The sequence below is a fragment of the Oncorhynchus kisutch genome, linkage group LG15, assembly GCF_002021735.2.
Source record: "Oncorhynchus kisutch isolate 150728-3 linkage group LG15, Okis_V2, whole genome shotgun sequence".
In the NCBI taxonomy this organism is placed as follows: domain Eukaryota; kingdom Metazoa; phylum Chordata; class Actinopteri; order Salmoniformes; family Salmonidae; genus Oncorhynchus; species Oncorhynchus kisutch.
Genome location: NC_034188.2, coordinates 33105684 through 33120028, shown reverse-complemented (window position 1 = coordinate 33120028; position 14345 = coordinate 33105684). Strand labels below are relative to the sequence as shown.

At 44.3% G+C, this 14345-nt stretch overlaps 1 protein-coding gene across 2 annotated transcripts in view; it reads left to right on the top strand.

Annotated features, from left to right (window-relative positions):
* The window catches only part of LOC109905193 (neuronal acetylcholine receptor subunit alpha-7-like), a 70920-nt gene extending 57904 nt beyond the window's left edge, over positions 1-13016 (top strand). Inside the window, exons 7-9 of one of the 2 annotated variants that reach the window (XM_020502428.2) lie at positions 6306-6392; positions 9300-9409; positions 9520-13016. In XM_020502428.2, the coding sequence (XP_020358017.1) occupies positions 6306-6392; positions 9300-9409; positions 9520-10134 (812 nt within the window). In that variant the 3' untranslated portion in view covers positions 10135-13016. The remainder of the gene's footprint in view (positions 1-6305; positions 6393-9299; positions 9410-9519) is intronic. The other variant, XM_020502429.2, reaches the window with a different exon arrangement.
* Positions 13017-14345: the final 1329 nt, after the last annotated feature.

Below are 14345 nucleotides of genomic sequence, written 5' to 3'. Positions count from 1 at the left end.
CCGACTAGTGCTGTCTAACGCTACCTAGCAAAAAAAATATGTTATTATCATTTTTTTTACAAATTAATATTTGGGGTCAAAGTATCGATATAATATTGTCCAAAATATTATGGCGATATGTAACTGTATACATATTTCAAATCAAAGTGTATTTGTCACGTGCGCCGAATACAACAGGTGTAGAGTGAAATGCTTACTTACAGGCTCTAACCAATATAGCAAAAAAGGTATTAGGTGAACAATAGGTAAGTAAAGAAATAAAAACAACAGTAAAAATACAGGGTATATACAGTAGAGAGGCTATATACAGTAGCGAGGCTATATACAGTAGAGAGGCTATATACAGTAGAGGGGCTATATACAGTAGAGAGGCTATAAACAGTAGAGAGGCTATATACAGTAGAGAGGCTATATACAGTAGAGAGGCTATATACAGTAGAGAGGCTATATACAGTAGAGGGGCTATAAACAGTAGAGGGGCTATAAACAGTAGAGGGGCTATAAACAGTAGAGGGGCTATAAACAGTAGAGGGGCTATAAACAGTAGAGAGGCTATATACAGTAGCGAGGCTATATACAGTAGAGGGGCTATAAACAGTAGAGGGGCTATAAACAGTAGAGGGGCTATAAACAGTAGAGGGGCTATAAACAGTAGAGGGGCTATAAACAGTAGTGAGGCTATATACAGTAGAGAGGCTATATACAGTAGAGGGGCTATATACAGTAGAGGGGCTATATACAGTAGCGAGGCTATAAACAGTAGAGAGGCTATAAACAGTAGAGAGGCTATATACAGTAGAGAGGCTATATACAGTAGAGAGGCTATATACAGTAGAGGGGCTATAAACAGTAGAGGGGCTATAAACAGTAGAGGGGCTATAAACAGTAGAGGGGCTATAAACAGTAGAGGGGCTATAAACAGTAGAGGGGCTATAAACAGTAGGGAGGCTATATACAGTAGAGGGGCTATAAACAGTAGAGGGGCTATAAACAGTAGAGGGGCTATAAACAGTAGAGGGGCTATAAACAGTAGAGGGGCTATAAACAGTAGTGAGGCTATATACAGTAGCGAGGCTGTAAACAGTAGAGGGGCTATATACAGTAGAGGGGCTATATACAGTAGAGGGGCTATATACAGTAGAGAGGATATATACAGTAGAGAGGCTATATACAGTAGAGAGGCTATATACAGTAGAGAGGCTATATACAGTAGAGGGGCTATAAACAGTAGAGGGGCTATAAACAGTAGAGGGGCTATAAACAGTAGAGAGGCTATATACAGTAGCGAGGCTATATACAGTAGAGGGGCTATAAACAGTAGAGGGGCTATAAACAGTAGAGGGGCTATAAACAGTAGAGGGGCTATAAACAGTAGAGGGGCTATAAACAGTAGAGGGGCTATAAACAGTAGAGAGGCTATATACAGTAGAGGGGCTATATACAGTAGAGGGGCTATATACAGTAGAGGGGCTATATACAGTAGCGAGGCTATAAACAGTAGAGAGGCTATATACAGTAGAGAGGCTATATACAGTAGAGAGGCTATATACAGTAGAGAGGCTATATACAGTAGAGGGGCTATAAACAGTAGAGGGGCTATAAACAGTAGAGGGGCTATAAACAGTAGAGGGGCTATAAACAGTAGAGGGGCTATAAACAGTAGCGAGGCTATATACAGTAGAGGGGCTATAAACACTAGAGGGGCTATAAACAGTAGAGGGGCTATAAACAGTAGAGGGGCTATAAACAGTAGAGGGGCTATAAACAGTAGAGGGGCTATAAACAGTAGAGAGGCTATATACAGTAGTGAGGCTATATACAGTAGCGAGGCTGTAAACAGTAGAGGGGCTATATACAGTAGAGGGGCTATATACAGTAGAGAGGCTATATACAGTAGAGAGGCTATATACAGTAGAGAGGCTATATACAGTAGAGAGGCTATATACAGTAGAGGCTCTATACAGTAGAGGCTATATATAGTAGAGGCTATATACGGTAGAGGCTATACACAGTAGCGAGGCTACATACAGTAGAGAGGCTATAAACAGTAGAGGCTATATACAGTAAAGAGGCTACATACAGTAGCGAGGCTACATACAGTAGCGAGGCTATATACAGTAGAGAGGCTATGAACAGTAGAGAGGCTATATACAGTAGAGAGGCTATAAACAGTAGAGAGGCTATAAACAGTAGCGAGGCTATATACAGTAGCGAGGCTATATACAGTAGAGAGGCTATATACAGTAGCGAGGCTATAAACAGTAGAGAGGCTATATACAGTAGAGAGGCTATATACAGTAGAGAGGCTATATACAGTAGAGAGGCTATAAACAGTAGAGAGGCTATATACAGTAGAGAGGCTATGTACAGTAGCGAGGCTATGTACAGTAGCAAGGCTATAAACAGTAGAGGGGCTATATACAGTAGAGAGGCTATATACAGTAGAGAGGCTATATACAGTAGAGGCTATATACAGTAGAGGCTATATACAGTAGAGAGGCTTTATACAGTAGAGGCTATATACAGTAGCGAGTCTATATACAGTAGCGAGGCTATATACAGTAGCGAGGCTATATACAGTAGAGAGGCTATATACAGTAGCGAGGCTATATACAGTAGCGAGGCTATATACAGTAGCGAGGCTATATACAGTAGAGGCTATATACAGTAGCGAGGCTATAAACAGTAGCGAGGCTATATACAGTAGCGAGGCTATATACAGTAGAGAGGCTATAAACAGTAGAGAGGCTATAAACAGTAGAGAGGCTATAAACAGTAGAGAGGCTATATACAGTATAGATGCTATGTACAGTAGCGAGGCTATGTACAGTAGCAAGGCTATAAACAGTAGAGGGGTATATACAGTAGCGAGGCTATATACAGTAGCGAGGCTATAAACAGTAGAGAGGCTATATACAGTAGAGAGGCTATGTACAGTAGCGGGGCTATATAGAGTAGCGAGGCTATAAACAGTAGAGGGGCTATATACAGTAGAGAGGCTATATACAGTAGAGAGGCTATATACAGTAGGGAGGCTATATACAGTAGAGAGGCTATATACAGTAGTGAGGCTATATACAGTAGTGAGGCTATATACAGTAGAGAGGCTACGTACAGTAGAGAGGCTACGTACAGTAGAGAGGCTATGTACAGTAGCGAGGCTATATGCAGTAGGGAGGCTACATGCAGTAGGGAGGCTACATGCAGTAGGGAGGCTACATACAGTAGGGAGGCTACATACAGTAGTGAGGCTATATACAGTAGCGAGGCTACATACAGACACCGGTTAGTCAGGCTGATTGAGGTAGTATGTACATGTAGTAGGGAGGCTACATACAGTAGGGAGGCTACATACAGTAGTGAGGCTATATACAGTAGCGAGGCTACATACAGACACCGGTTAGTCAGGCTGATTGAGGTAGTATGTACATGTAGATCATGTTAAAGTGACTATGCATATATGATGAACAAAGAGTAGCAGTAGTGTAAAAGAGGACTTGGTGGGTGGTGGGACACAATGCAGATAGCCCAGTTAGCCAATGTGTAGGATCACTGGTTGGTCGGCCCAATTGAGGTAGCGTGTACATGATTGTATAGTTAAAGTTACTATGCATATATGATAAACATAGAGCAGCAGTGTAAAAGAGGGGTTGGGGGGGCACACAATGCAAATAGTCCGGGTAGCCATTTGATTACCTGTTCAGGAGTCTTATGGCTTGGGGGTAAAAACTTTTGAGAAGCCTTTTTGTCTTAGACTTGGCACTCTAGTACCGCTTGCCATGCGGTAGTAGAGAGAACAGTCTATGACTGGGGTGGCTGGGGTCTTGACCATATTTAGGGCCTTCCTCTGACACCGCCTGGTGTAGAGGTCCTGGATGGCAGGCAGCTTAGCCTCAGTGATGTATTAAGCCGTACGCACTACCCTCTGTAGTGCCTTGCGGTCAGAGGCTGAGTAATTGCCATACCAGGCAGTGATGCAACCAGTCAGGATGCTCTCGATGTTGCAGCTGTAGAACCTTTTAAGGATCTCAGGACCCATGCCAAATATTTTTAGTTTCCTGAGGGAGAATAGGCTTTGTCGTACCCTCTTCACGACTGTCTTGGTGTGTTTGGACCATTCTAGTTTGTTGGTGATGTGGACACCAAGGAACTTGAAGCTCTCAACCTGCTCCACTACAGCCCCGTCGATGAGAATGGGGGCGTGCTCGGTCCTCCTTTTTCCTGTAGTTCACAATCATCTACTTAATATTGGTTACGTTGAGGGATAGGTTGTTATTCTGGCACCACCTTGCCAGGTCTCGGATCTCCTCCCTAGTGTGGCTGTCTCGTCTTTGTCGGTGATCACTGTTGTCGGAGTCGTGCCTGGCCATGCAGTCGTGGGTGAACAGGGAGTACAGGAGAGGACTGAGCACGCTCCCCTGGGGAGCTCCAGTGTTGAGGATCAGCGTGGCAGATGTGTTGCTACCTACCCTCACCACCTGGGGGTGGCCCGTTAGGAAGTCCAGGATCCAGTTGCAGAGGGAGAAGTTTAGTCCCAGGATCCTTAGCTTAGTGATGAGCTTTGCGGGTACTATGGTGTTGAACGCTGAGCTGTAGACAATGAATAGCATTCTCACATAAGTGTTCCTTTTGTCCAGGTGGGAAAGGGCAGTGTGGAGTGCAATAGAGATTGCATCATCTGTGGATCTGTTTGGGCGGTATGCAAATTGGAGTGGGTCTAGGGTTTCTGGGATAATGGTGTTGATGTGAGCCATTGCCAACCTTTCAAAGCACTTCATGGCTACGGACATGAGTGCTACGGGTCTGTAGTCATTTAGGCAGGTTGCCTTTGTGTTCTTGGGCACAGGGACTATGGTTGTTTGCTTGAAACATGTTGGTATTACAGACTCAATCAGGAACATGTTGAAAATGTCAGTGAAGACACCTGCCAGTTGGTCAGCACATGCCCGGAGCACACATCCTGGTAATCCGTCTGGCCCCGAAGCCTTGTGTATGTTGACCTGTTGAAAGGTCTTACTCACGTCGGCTATTGGAGAGCGTGAACACACAGTTGTCCGGAACAGCTGATGCTCTCATGCATGCCTCAGTGTTGCTTGCCTCGAAGCGAGCATAGAAGTGATTTAACTCGTCTGCTATGCTCGTGTCACTGGGCAGCTCACGGCTGTGCTTCCCTTTGTAGTCTGTAATAGTTTGCAAGCCCTGCCACATAAGACGAGCATCGGAGCCGGTGTAGTATGATTCAATCTTAGCCCTGTATTGACGCTTTGGCTGTTTGATGGTTAGTCGCAGGGCATAGCAGGATTTCTTGTAAGCTTCCGGGTTAGAGTCCCGCACCTTGAAAGCCGCAGCTCTACCCTTTAGCTCAGTGTGAATGTTGCCTGTAATCCATGGCTTCTGGTTGGGGTACGTACGTTCAGTCACTATGGGGACGACATCCTCAATGCACTTATTGATAAAGCCAGTGACTGATGTGTTGTACTCCTCAATGCCATCGGAAGAATCCCAGAACATGTTCCAGTCTGTACTAGCAAAGCAGTCCTGTAGTTTAGCATCTGCTTCATCTGACCACTTTTTTATAGACCGAGTCACTGGTGCTTCCTGCTTTAATTTTCGCTTGTAAGAAGGAATCAGGAGGATAGAGTTGTGCTCGGATTTACCAAATGGAGGGCGAGGGAGAGCTTTGTATGCATCTCTGTGTGTGGAGTACAGGTGATCTAGAATTGTTTTCCCTCTGGTTGCACATTTAACATGTTGATAGAAATTTGGTAGAACTGATTTAAGTTATTTTCCCCGATCACTAATAGAAATGTGTGTTTACAACAACCCAGTAGTCAGTAGCAGTGTAACAGACATAAACAGGCATAGCAGGCGAGCTGATTACTTATGAAGGACGACAGTGTTTTGTTTATTCCCTGACTGTCGCTGCATGTTTAACATCTAATGACATCATCAGCTCACCTGGGCATCACCTCTGGTCCTGTGTAGGCTGGTCCACAGCTAGCCATGCATAACACTTCACTGAATATTACTGTGACAGGTTGGGCTGAGGCAGCAAAGACTCACACGCACCCAGGCACGCACGCACACACCACCCCTTTCCCTCTAGACCTGCTTGTCTTTTATCATGCATTACTTAACAGATAAAATGACTTATTTTCTCTCTCTCTCTCTCTCTCTCTCTCTCGCTCTCTCTCTCTCGCTCTCTCTCTCTCTCTCTCTCTCTCTCTTTCTCTGTCTCTCTCTCTGTCTCTCTGTCTGTCTCTGTCTCGCTCTCTCTCTGCCTCTGTCTCTCTGTCTCTCTCCAGGTATCACGGTCTTGCTCTCTCTAACAGTCTTCATGCTACTGGTTGCTGAGATCATGCCCGCCACCTCAGACTCTGTGCCTCTCATCGGTGGGTTCTGTGTGTGTGTGTGTGTGTGTGTGTTATATACATTACCCTCTGTCCTCTTATGGTTTCGTTTGATTGGCTGTGCATTAGTGAGTGTAAAGCCAGAGAGTGTGTTTGTATTAATGTGTGTGTGCAAATCTTGTGTTAATGTGTATGTTTATACAGTCTGTGATCCTCTGAGGGCCTCGCTAGGTTTGACTAAGCGGTACATTAATAAGTTATTAATGTCAGTGAGGGATGAGAGCCTATGTACTAGGGTGTCCAATCAAAATCATACAGTACCAATCAAAAGTTTGGACACACCTACTCATTCAAGGGTTTTTCTGTATTTTTACTATTTTCTACATTGTAGAATAATAGTGAAGACATCAACACTATGAAATAACACATATGGAATCATGTAGTAACCAAACAATTAGCTACCCTTTGCTTTGATGACAGTTTTTCACACTCTTGGCATTCTCTCAACCAGCTTCACCTAGAATGCTTTCCCAACAGTCTTGAAGGAGTTCCCACATATGCTGAGCACTTGTTGGCTGCTTTTAATTCACTCTGCGGTCCAACTCATCCCAAATACATCTCAATTGGGTTGAGGTCAGGTGAATGTGGAGGCCAGGTCGTCTGATGCAGCACTATATCACTCCTTCTTGGTCAAACAGTCATTACACAGCCTGGAGGTGTGTTTTGGGTCATTGTCCAGTTGAAAATCAAATGTTAGTCCCACTAAGCTCAAACCAGATTGGATGTGAAATGTCAATGGAGCACTGAGCATATACTCTACCAAGCCTTTTTGTTTTCAAAGCCCTTTACATTGATTATCAAAAAGAAGGGAGGAGCAAGGCACTCTGCATATCATTAATTAAAATGCCTTTATTTGTATGGCTTTGTTCAATGGAAACAAAATGTCAAAAGTCTGACGCGTTTCGGCTGCATCAGATTATTTTTCACCATTCCACCTATTCCGCTCCAGCCATTACCACGAGTCCGTCCTCCCCAATGAATGTGCCACCAGCCTCCTGTGATATACGTCCAGTATGTCAGTGTCAATCCCTTAATGTTATGATGGAGCTGGACGGTGTTGGAACTGACGGACAATGGCGATGATACTGTCACCGTTATTAGTAGGCTGTGACAAGCCAGGCTCCCCGTGAGGAGAGGAAGAAGAGCAAGCCAGGCTCCCCGTGAGGAGAGGAAGAAGAGCAGAACGGAAGGCTGGATGGAGGGAGGGAGGGAGATGAGTAACCTTTAGGGGCTAAAGTTCTGAGAGAGAACTTCAAAGGCTTCAGCTGCTGCGATGAGACACTCGTGATATGAGGGTAAAACGCTCACTAATTCAGCCATCAGCTCTCTGGTGTGGAGGCTTATGAGGAGTGTATGTGTGTGTGTGTCTGTGTCTGTCGACCTATGCAGGTTCTATACATCTTCCTGCAAAATAGTCCTACATTTGTTTACCATGTAAATATCTGTGCATTTGTATTAGCGCCAGAAACTGTTAGTTGTGTTTATGACGTAATCAATCAGATTTGATGTCCCATTGACCAGCATGGAGGCTCAGCGCTCAAACTTTGAGGAGTCAAATAAAAATGAATGATGCCCGTTTTTTCTATGAACTACACAGCACGTTTGTCTGCCAGTGAGTTATACTCCAGAAGCCTGTACATTTCAGTCTGTTTATACATTATACAGCAGTGTTTCTCACTCCTGCTGCTAGAAGGCCATAGTGTTTGCAGGCTTTTGTTCCAGACCAGCACTAACACACCTGATCCGTCAAATCCACGTTGATGATTAGTCGATTGGTTGAATGTGTTTTTTGGGCCTCGAGACACTGAACCACAGTCAGGGTACTGATGAGGTCCCACTATACCCAAAAAGTGGTAACGTCAGCACCCTCTCTCATCTCCCCCCCATCCTACCCTTCCCTGGCCTGATCCATCTCTGTGTGTCTCACTCGAACACACTCATGTAGATTTGTGTGTGTGTGTGAATGTGAAGCTGCTGACAGGCTCCGATGGGGATGGGCTGGGTAGAGTTCTAAGTGAAGGGCAGTGTTAGTCAGCACTCTGTAGGTCTGTAGGGGCATCTCTGCACTTCCCACCTCCATTCTGCTGGATTAGACTCTGGCAGGACTGCTATCTGGTGTCTTCATCCAACTCTTCCTTATTAGAATCCAACTCTTCTCCTGGATCCACCTCCTCCTCTTTCTCATACTTATCTTAGTTTGTGTTCTGCTTCTGTGTTTTACTCCTCCTCTTTTCTCCTGCTCTCTCCCTTACCCTTCACCATACTCTTCCTCTGTCTTCTCTATTTCACTCCTCCTCCACTTCCTCTCTTCCTCCCTCCTCATCTTCCTCTTCCTTCCCATCTTCCTCATCTTCCTCTTCCTAAGCTGACTAGGATAGCCCTAACCCCTGATCCCACAGTGGGTCATGTGCACTTTGCCCCGCTAGCATTTCTTCTTGTCTGAACTGTTTAGCTGTTGTTTGCTAACAGAGAGAGGGAGGGGTGTGTGACTGGCCTGGGAGGCAGCTACAGAGCTGAGATATTTGGGTAAGAATAGTGTTGAGTTAACGCTTGAATGGGGTGAAGCTCCCCTCACATCCCTCCCTGCCTCCCCCAGTCCCTCCCCTGAGAGAACCCATTCATGATGTGCCCTCTTTGACTCAGCACTAAAGCTTGGTGTTGTTGGCCTTCTCTTCTGTTTTACTGCTGTTATTTTATTGGGTTGCTTGATTTTCCACTGATATACAATGACACACTCAACTGGCGACCTATTCCCTCTTGAGTGCACAGCTTTTGCCATGAACAGTGCCATTTGGGACACACAATCTTCTTTTTCTTTTGGTCAGTGTCTGTATCATGTGTGATGTTACTGTGTTAATGTTTGATGTGGTTGTGGCTTTTGTTTTGTAGCTCAGTACTTTGCCAGTACAATGATGATAGTGGGTCTGTCTGTGGTGGTGACTGTTCTGGTTCTGCAGTTCCATCACCACGACCCACAGGGCGGCAAGATGCCCAGATGGGTGAGTCCCGCTCCCAGTCTTCATCGTATCCCTCAATCATCATTATCGTTATCATCATCGTCTCCATTGTGTGTGTGTCTCAGTCTCATCCCCCTCTTCTCTCGGTCCAGGTCAGAGTGGTGCTGTTGAACTGGTGTGCCTGGTTCCTGCGAATGAAACAGCCAGGTGAGGAGCGCAAACCCGCTGGCTACCAGTACGGCCACCCTCCCCAGCAACATTCCAGCGCCAGCTCCATCGAGATGGGACCTATGGGCACCGTGATGGGCCTCACCCCACCCCTCTCCCAGGCCCCCTGCCCCACTGGCACTTCCAACGGCAGCATGAGCCTCTACTTCAGCTACAACGCTGTGGAGAGCCCCCGCTGTCCCACCTCCAGCGACTCCGGCGTGGCGTCGGGGGGACTGGCCCAAGGGACCCCCTGCGAGGAGGCTGAGCCCCCAGGGGGAGGTGCTGGAAGAGGGAGAGGAGGTGGTGGAGGAGGGGGGTTGATCTTTACTCCTCCAGAAGTCTTTCAGATCCTGGAGGAGGTGTCGTATATCGCCCAGCGCTTCAGGGACCAAGATGAGGAAGTGGCGATCTGCAGCGAGTGGAAGTTTGCTGCTGCCGTGGTGGACAGGCTGTGTCTGGTGGCCTTCACTCTGTTCTCCATCATCGGCACCTTCACCATCCTCATGTCTGCTCCCAACTTCTTGGAGGCCGTCACCAAGGACTATCTAAAGAAATAGTGTCAATATATTAAACCGTATAGGCCAGTTTCCCCAAACACAGTGTCGTGTCTTTGGCTATGCCGGATTAAGTGATATGACATGCTATTCTATAAAATAATTTCTCCGTAATTAATATTACCTGATTGAGCTAATCATGTAAATGTAATTAACTAGAGAGTCGGGGCACCACAAAATAATATTTATAGAGCTGTTATATTCCGAATAAACTCTTAAAGACCTAGTAATATTTTACATCAATAGCAGTCAATATTAATCGTCACGTTAATTCAGTCTCATCTGAAAGTTGTAAATTCTTGGTTATCTTCATGAACCCTGGCTAACAAGTTGAATCAGTTGAAAATTGGGTTTAATTATTTATTTACTAAATACCTAACTAATCACACAGAATTACACATACACATAATTAATCATAACTTGATTACAAATTACGTCGGGCGGAACAGTTACGACAGCTTGTTACACAAAAGAAAAGGGGCTGGGTTTGAGTGAAAGAGCGGGAAGACTGAGGAACAAAGGGCGAAGCTGTGCTATCGTAAATACAATATTTGATGTATTCTAAATTACCGCCCATTTGGAAAAGGAAAATGCTATAAATATTTATCTGAGCTGCGCTTCAGTAGGTTGGTGGTAGATGGAAGGCCGTGTTGCCAAACTTTGTCCTTTGAAGAATGACTCTGGTGGTCAATTGGATACGTTGTAGTAACGTTGTTGTGTGATAGACGGGATACTCTGTCTGTTCCTTCCTGACCGTCGTTTGAAGCGGCTGTTGCTAACTCAACGGCTAGGCGGTATCACTTCTGTAGTGTATAAGAGTTCAAAGTTCATACCATTCGCAATTATTATCTGTTATTATCTGAACCATTCTGACATCGGACCGTCGTCCTCACATCCTCAGAACAGAAGGTTATATTGTCGTCAAGGCTTTATATAGGAAGGGAGAAACGGGGTGTGTTTCATAGTTTACAACCTATCTCTCTTCACGTGGGCGGGCCACTGAGTCGGGCCGAATTCACTCATGAAAACCCAAATCTCACATTTTAGAAGCTAAAATCACATTTCATCCCATCACGAATAATTTCATATTCAAACATTTAAATTGAACAACAATTCCATGTGAATCCAATAACTCTGATGTGTAGACTTTCTACTGTAGAGTTTATGTCATCTTATCATTGATGAGAATGTCTCAGATGACAACCGAACTGACATCATATTCATTAAGTACCACCGCATATGTTCAATTGGTCGCATTGCCAGAATATAGTTAATTTCCCCCCACCTTCTGATGTTCCCAGAATCTCTGTTAACCAAGGTGTTTGCAAATGTAACATCAGTAGGGTAGAGAGAGGAAAAAGGGGGGGAAGAGGTATTTATGACTGTCATAAACCTACCCTCAGGCCAACGTCATGACAACAGATTAGGCCTAGGTCTGGACTAAGAACCATTTTCAATGGAGAATCTCCATTCGGCATGTTTTGTAGTACAGGACTAGGCCAATGCTGTGTACGGGAAACAAGCCTTACATGTTCTATCCAGATTACTCTGGAGAATATTTGACAAAATGGATTTTAATGTAAATAGATGTACACTGAACATCAATGCAAGGGTTCTCCATAGTCCCTCTCCTCTGCTTGGATCCAGCTTAACTGAGGTTGTTCCTGTTTGTTGCCATGCCATCCAGATATCTCATTAATATATCAACTTGACCTTTGATCTTTGGATTCCTGGGCATGCATTCTATGACCTTTAGAACTTTACTGGACTTTCTGACATTATGTAGCATTGTTAAAGTAACTGTGTAAATACAGAGATGTTTCACTGTGACCATGACCTTCTTATCGTATTCTAACCATTTTACTTTCACTATATTATACGTTTGCGTACTGTACATACCCACGGTTTACTTTTTGCTTGTCGATTCTAAATAGCAGCTAACTTTGTCACGGGTGTAGAAGTAGTTGGGTGTCCTCTAGGTCCACAAATGACGTCATTAACTCTGACATTGACTGTGCCACTCTATGATAACATTGAATGATTTGTGACATCATGGTGTAAGACTCACATGTACATTAGAAGAGGACTCAACCTTCAACAACCTGCAACAACAGGAGCTATGGAAACAAACCACTGGACAAAGACATGACCATGCGACTATCAGTGGATACTGAACTACTGCACCGGCTGCTAGACGGAAGAAACTCCTGCTGAGACGGAGGCTGTCCTAATATAAAAAGGTGGTGGGTAGCCTAGCGGTTAAGAGTGCTGGGCCAGTAACCGAAAGGTTGCTGGTTCGAATCCCCCGAGCCGACTAGGTGAAAGATCTGTCGATGTTCCCTCTGGATAAGAGCGTCTGTTAAATGACTAAAAAGTAGTGTGGACACCGTAATGCCCCCATACATCAGATAACTACAGTAGATCCAAGTAGTATTAGTAATTGTAATCAGTTGATATGACGTGTTGTATATAGTGGTGTTACATTAACATGGAGGATGTCTGTCTCTCGTGATAACCTCTGACCTCGTAGAGGTCACTATGACTAAAGATCACAGGGGCTGACTCTTCTTCTTTTTATTGATTGAAACAAACTCAGATGTCATGTTTTGTTTTAATGTGGTATTATTATCCATAAAGACCATGTTATATGAAAGCTCTCATGGCAGATAGTTAAGTTCAATGACTTATCGACTGCCTGTCATGTCAGAGAGTAAGTCTGTGCGTCTGTCTTTTTCTATTAATAACCATCTTTACTGTGTACTGAACATATTCCCCCCACCCCACAGTCAGTCTTCCTCTGTTGTATCGGTTGTCACACTGCTGTCCTTCTCTTCCTGTGATTTCGTTGTACTTCCCTAATAAATCTCCCATGTAGCCCAAGAAAAGATCAACCTGGACTATCCATATGTACATGAATGGGACAGGAGAGGGTCTGACTGGGTGTATATGTGGCCGACCGCCTTGATTTGGTCTTATGTAGCACAATTTGAAACTCTTAAAAAAAAAATATTTTTACATTTGATAAAAGCAGAGAATCAGAGCTACAAAATGTTATGTCATACACTGCATTTGAGGAACAATGGGAATGTAATTCTGCTTTGAAAGTTGACAAGCTTGTTCTGTCCTAATAACAACAGTCAAGCAATCAAGCTAACTGGCTAACATTGGCTAGCTTGCTAGGTACTTCCAGACACAATCGAGAGAACTGCTCGCCTAACAGAGCTGAATAGGCAGTTTTTTTGTTATCCAGAGCGTTGATGAATGCAACTCTGCTGCTGGCAACAATTTACTCTTTTTTTGCGAATGTTTACGGGTGTTGAGCGTTTGTAAATTCGTCAGTTATTCTGCGATCTGGCACACACACGAGAGTGCGCTGAAATCGGAGTAGATAGCCAGAGCGAATTTACCAGCTACGTCTATCAACAGTTGTCGCAGTGACATTCTATTGAAATAGTTACTTGCATAGTGGAGTCTTTTGTTAAGACATGTAGCTAGCTAGCTAGCTAGGTAAACAATGAAACATAATCCCAACTCGTGATGTTACTACCCTGCATGAATCTGCAGGTAGCTAACCAACCAGGTTCAATTTTAGCTAGCTAACATTAGGCTATAACTAGCAAAGCAAATGGCTCTATGATACGAGTAATACAATCACACACGTATTAGCTAGCTAGCTAGCTAACAGAACACTTTAACCTGAAATAGAAATTACTTTCTGACAAAAATTATAAACGTGTAGTATCTGAAAATGTAGCTAGCTAGACTATCTTGCCCGTATACCTCATAGATGGACACTTCTCCCTGTCAAGGATGCCATGGTTGCCCTTAGTTTGAAGATGTAATACGGAGACTGGTGTTTACTCCATCTCCTTAGCTATCATAGTCTAATTCCACTGATTTCAAAACTCGGTCCTCCAAAAAGTACTACGTCACATGCAGATTTGTGCATCACGTCGTTGCTCTCGCTCTCACTCTGCTGTATGTGCATGATGTGCCTCTTGCTAGCTGTCACTCAAATGGCGAAGGGCTGAAGTTCATTGGCTGGCCTCAAATGGTAAAATGGCGCAGCACAGCTTCCAGAAAAACAGTCGCTTTCAACTAGGAATTTTGTGGCTAATTGAGGTAAAACAGTCATTCTGCTCATGGATTATGCATGTATGAACTACACATTAACACAACCAGCCCGAAGCAGGAGGTTTAAAAAAGACTTAGTA